Raw genomic sequence first — 3,753 nt, 5'->3', positions numbered from 1 at the left:
ACCTGCAATTCTGGGACTCTGGAAGCCAAGGTTGGTGAATCACCTGAGTTTAGGAGTTTGAGACCAGCCTGAGCAAGGCGAGACCCCATCTCTACCAAAAATAGAAAAGTTAGCCAGGTGTTGTGATGGGCACCTGTAGTCCCAGCTACTCAGGAGGCTAAGGCAGGAGGATCACTTGATTCCAAGAGTTTGAGGTTGCTGTGAGCTGTGATGATACCGTGGCACTCAACACCAGGGTGGCAAAGTAAGATTCTATCTCAAAAAAAAAAAAAAAGAGCAATGATAAAAGGACCCTATAATGGTTATAAATTGATGCCATAAAAACAAATTACTTAAAGAGATTCATTTTAAATACAAATTTCTAGGCCCCCATAGGAGATCTTCCCATTAGAATTTCCAAGGGTGGTACCTAAGCGTCTGAGAAAGACCCACAGGTGACAGAGCTAAATTTCAGTTAAAAAAAAAAATCAGCTGACATTCAGTGATGTAGAACATGGTTCCTATGGAATAGGAGCTGTGAATGTACAAAACCCTCCAATGCGCTTTGTTCCTTCAGCAGGTCATGGCTCAGCAGGCTGAATCTTCAGCACCAGACTGCTGGCTACCCAGGCTTTCTTAACAAGCGTAGGTGTTGTAATAGACAATGAAGTCTTCAGTTGAAACTTTGTGGCAGCCACCTGTTAACTCAGGTTGAAAAGCTCTAAACACAGATGTTATCCTTCAGTCTATACCCTCTGCGTCTTGGAGGATATGAAAAATGGTCCTTTCTCTGTCCTTGTCTTGTTGCGATATGCAAGACACCTTTGAGTAAATGATTTTCCTTTATCAAGATTCATTTGCTAAGTAAATAAGTATGTGTGTGAGAGAGAGAAAGAGAGAAAGAGAAAGAGAGAGATAGCCTGAAAGTACTGCTTAAAGTATGAGTTTCATACTATCTGCTCTGGAAGCTCTAGAGTGCTTCTAAAAAAATGTAGATTTCTGGAGGTCACCCCAGATGTGCCAAGTTAGAATCCCTGGGGGTAAGATATATTGACAGCTGCCCAAGACATTCTCCTGCATACCTCAGTTTCAGAGACACTGAATTAAACCAGGTACAGTAGCAGGTACCTGGAGTCCCAGCCACTTAAGAAGCTGAAGCGGGAGGATCACTTGAGCCCAGGAGTGTGAGGTTGGGGGCTAGGCTGATGCCATGGGACTCATGTTACCCAGGGTTAACAGAGTGAGACTCAAAGAAAGAAAGGAAGAGAAGAGAAGGGAAGGGAAGGGAAGGGAAGGGAAGGGAAGGGAAGGGAAGGGAAAAGAGAGAGAGCAAAAGAAAGGGAGAGAGAGAGAAAAACAAAGGGAGAAAGAGAGTGAGAGGAAGGAAAGAAGGAAGGAAGAAGGGAGGGAGGGAGAGAAGGAGAAAGAAAGAGACACTGAATGCGATGCTCTCTAAGGTCTTTACAAGCACAAAGTCATTTCCAAACAGACTGATACCTTTTAATTTCAACGTAATACTCTAATGCTTGAAAGTTGTTCTTTAATTCACCATTCTCAGCATAAGTTAATATGTGGCTGCTAAAAAGCTTTGAACTGGAGATCTTATTGGTTGTAAGAATGTCTATTATTGTTAAACCAGAAAAAGAAAAACAATCAGTTAATTAAATATTTTTCAACAAATTATTTTCTAAACTTTTTTTTTTTTAATCAGAGTCTCATTCTGTCAACCTGGGAAGAATGCCCTGATGTCATCATAGCTCACAACAACCTCCAGTCTCTTGGGCTGAAGTGATCCTCTTGTCTCAGTTTTTCTATTTTTATTAGAGACAGTGTCTTGCTCTTGCTCAGGATGGTCTTAAACTCCTGAGCTCAAGCAATCCACCTGCCTTGGCCTCCCAGAGTGCTAGGATTACAGTGTGAGCCACTGTGTTTGGCCATATTTTCTGAACTTAAAAAAATATATATTGGATGAAATGCGGTGGAGAAAATACTCTCCTCCAAAATGATCTCTGCAAAGTGGATTACAGGCAATACAACCACTTGTAGATGTCCAATAAAAAAGCAAAGTTAAGCTGAATCCTACTGTCACCAAAAATATTTATATTATACATGAAATGTTTTCAGCAGGATTGAGACATTGTTGTTTTGACTTCTAAAATGAATATCGCTCTCTTCCCAAAAGGAACATAGAGGAAGGTTGATAAATCTTCAGAAATAACTATTTGTTACGGTTCCTGTCTTTTAAGACTGAAACTCGCTATCATGTATTAATTCCACAAAGATCAAGGTTTCCATCATTGTGTCTAACCTGGGTGCTTCTAAGCTATGAAGTAGACACTTTATATGTCTCATACTTTAGGTGTTTGATTTAGGGGATTTATCCCTTCACCTAAAAGGCTCTCAGATTCCCAAGGTATGTCTATTGCATCTCTATTTCTTAATGCTACAGAATCCTTAAGTAGGGGACTTGGTATTTTAGTCTACAAACCCTGGGAGAAGGAGCACAGTGGGTTTCATCTGCACTAACAGAATAACTTCAGTCTCTCTTATGTTGAGTTTTCTCCAGGAAGGGCAGAAATCAGGAAATGAGTCGGGAACCTAAACAATGAATGACCTCCTAGATTAGAGGTGGTGTCATCAAGTTCGGGGAAGGTTCAGACAAGCAACGTTTTTTGTCATTGCCAACAACCCTCATTCTTGTATGCTTATTATGCAAAATCAAAAATCATCTGCTTTCTCACTGCCTCTAATGCCGTATAAGAAAAATAAATCCACTTGCTTCCCACTCCGAGTACCAGAAAATATACACCCACACTAAGAAAGAAAAACTCCACTCCCAGATAAGACTATTATGCTAGTTGAGACAAGTTTATTGAGCTTTTGGCAGACAGATCCACAACACCATGACAAGGGTCAGGAATGTCATGAAAAATTCAAAAGTAATAGATGTCCAGGGGAGTGTCAATTTTCTGGAAACGTCCCAACACACATCATCCAGGAGAGGCAGCTGGAGGCAGCGTCTGGTTCTTCATTCTCTTCCCTTGGGGACGTCAGTGCTGGTGAGAAACGCAGGGACTCTGAGCTTGATGAGCAGGTGAAGATTAAGGGGGTAGACACGGGAGGGACCCAGAGACGGGCGTTTCAGCCTTCGAGGGAGAGAAGATGGCACACCTCGGGGATCTCAGCAGGTTCAGTACAGAGCATATGGCCAGTATCTTCTGAAGTTGTACACCCCGCAGCCATTGTAGCCGTAGCCCAGGCCGTAGCCCACCGGGGAGTAGGTGCTGCCGAAGCCGCAGCCCACGCTGTACCCCAGGGGGTAGCCGTAGCTGCCCCAGTAGCAGCCGGGGAAGACGGCGTCGGAGAAGGTGTTGCAGTGCATGGTGGCGGAGTGGAGGGCTTGGGTGGCAGGGGAATGTGTGTCCGCAGTGCGATGGATTCCTGGCCTCAGAACCCTCTTTATATACCCTGGCTCTGGGGCGTGGTGAAAAACGTCAGCACCTCATTTTCATTCCTGACACCAATTTACGTTACCAGAAAAGCTCATTAACTTGCTTTGCTCTTGCTTAAGATGTCATTACAGTTGCTTAAGAAAGCTCTCGCGGGATATAACACGGAGAGGAGATACCTTCAAACAGATCACGTCCCTTCCTAAAAGTATTATTGCAGGGACTTCAAAGCGCTTGGCCTTACAGACCCTGTGTGTCAGTAGAACTGTCTGTAAACGGGCTTTACTGTACCAAGAAACACTCTGATGTTGTTCGCTGTTAGGCA

The 3,753-nt window shown here is 43.4% G+C and overlaps 1 protein-coding gene across 1 annotated transcript; it reads right to left on the bottom strand.

Annotated features, from left to right (window-relative positions):
* Nucleotides 1-3,169: 3,169 nt before the first annotated feature.
* Nucleotides 3,170-3,361, bottom strand: LOC111727544 (keratin-associated protein 8-1). The gene has a single exon (XM_023517419.1). It carries the CDS (start codon nucleotides 3,359-3,361, stop codon nucleotides 3,170-3,172), a length of 192 nt encoding a protein of 63 aa, XP_023373187.1.
* Between the last annotated feature and the right edge of the window lie 392 nt (nucleotides 3,362-3,753).

This window comes from Otolemur garnettii, unplaced genomic scaffold (assembly GCF_000181295.1).
Source record: "Otolemur garnettii isolate 467f Iridium unplaced genomic scaffold, OtoGar3 scaffold00111, whole genome shotgun sequence".
NCBI lineage: Eukaryota > Metazoa > Chordata > Mammalia > Primates > Galagidae > Otolemur > Otolemur garnettii.
The sequence above is the reverse complement of the archived record's forward strand: the minus strand, read 5'-3'. Positions and strand labels throughout refer to the sequence as shown.

Bases quoted from the DNA above. Each gene is read 5' to 3' on its own strand.
- LOC111727544 (XM_023517419.1), bottom strand. From the start codon at position 3,361: ATGCACTGCAACACCTTCTCCGACGCCGTCTTCCCCGGCTGCTACTGG.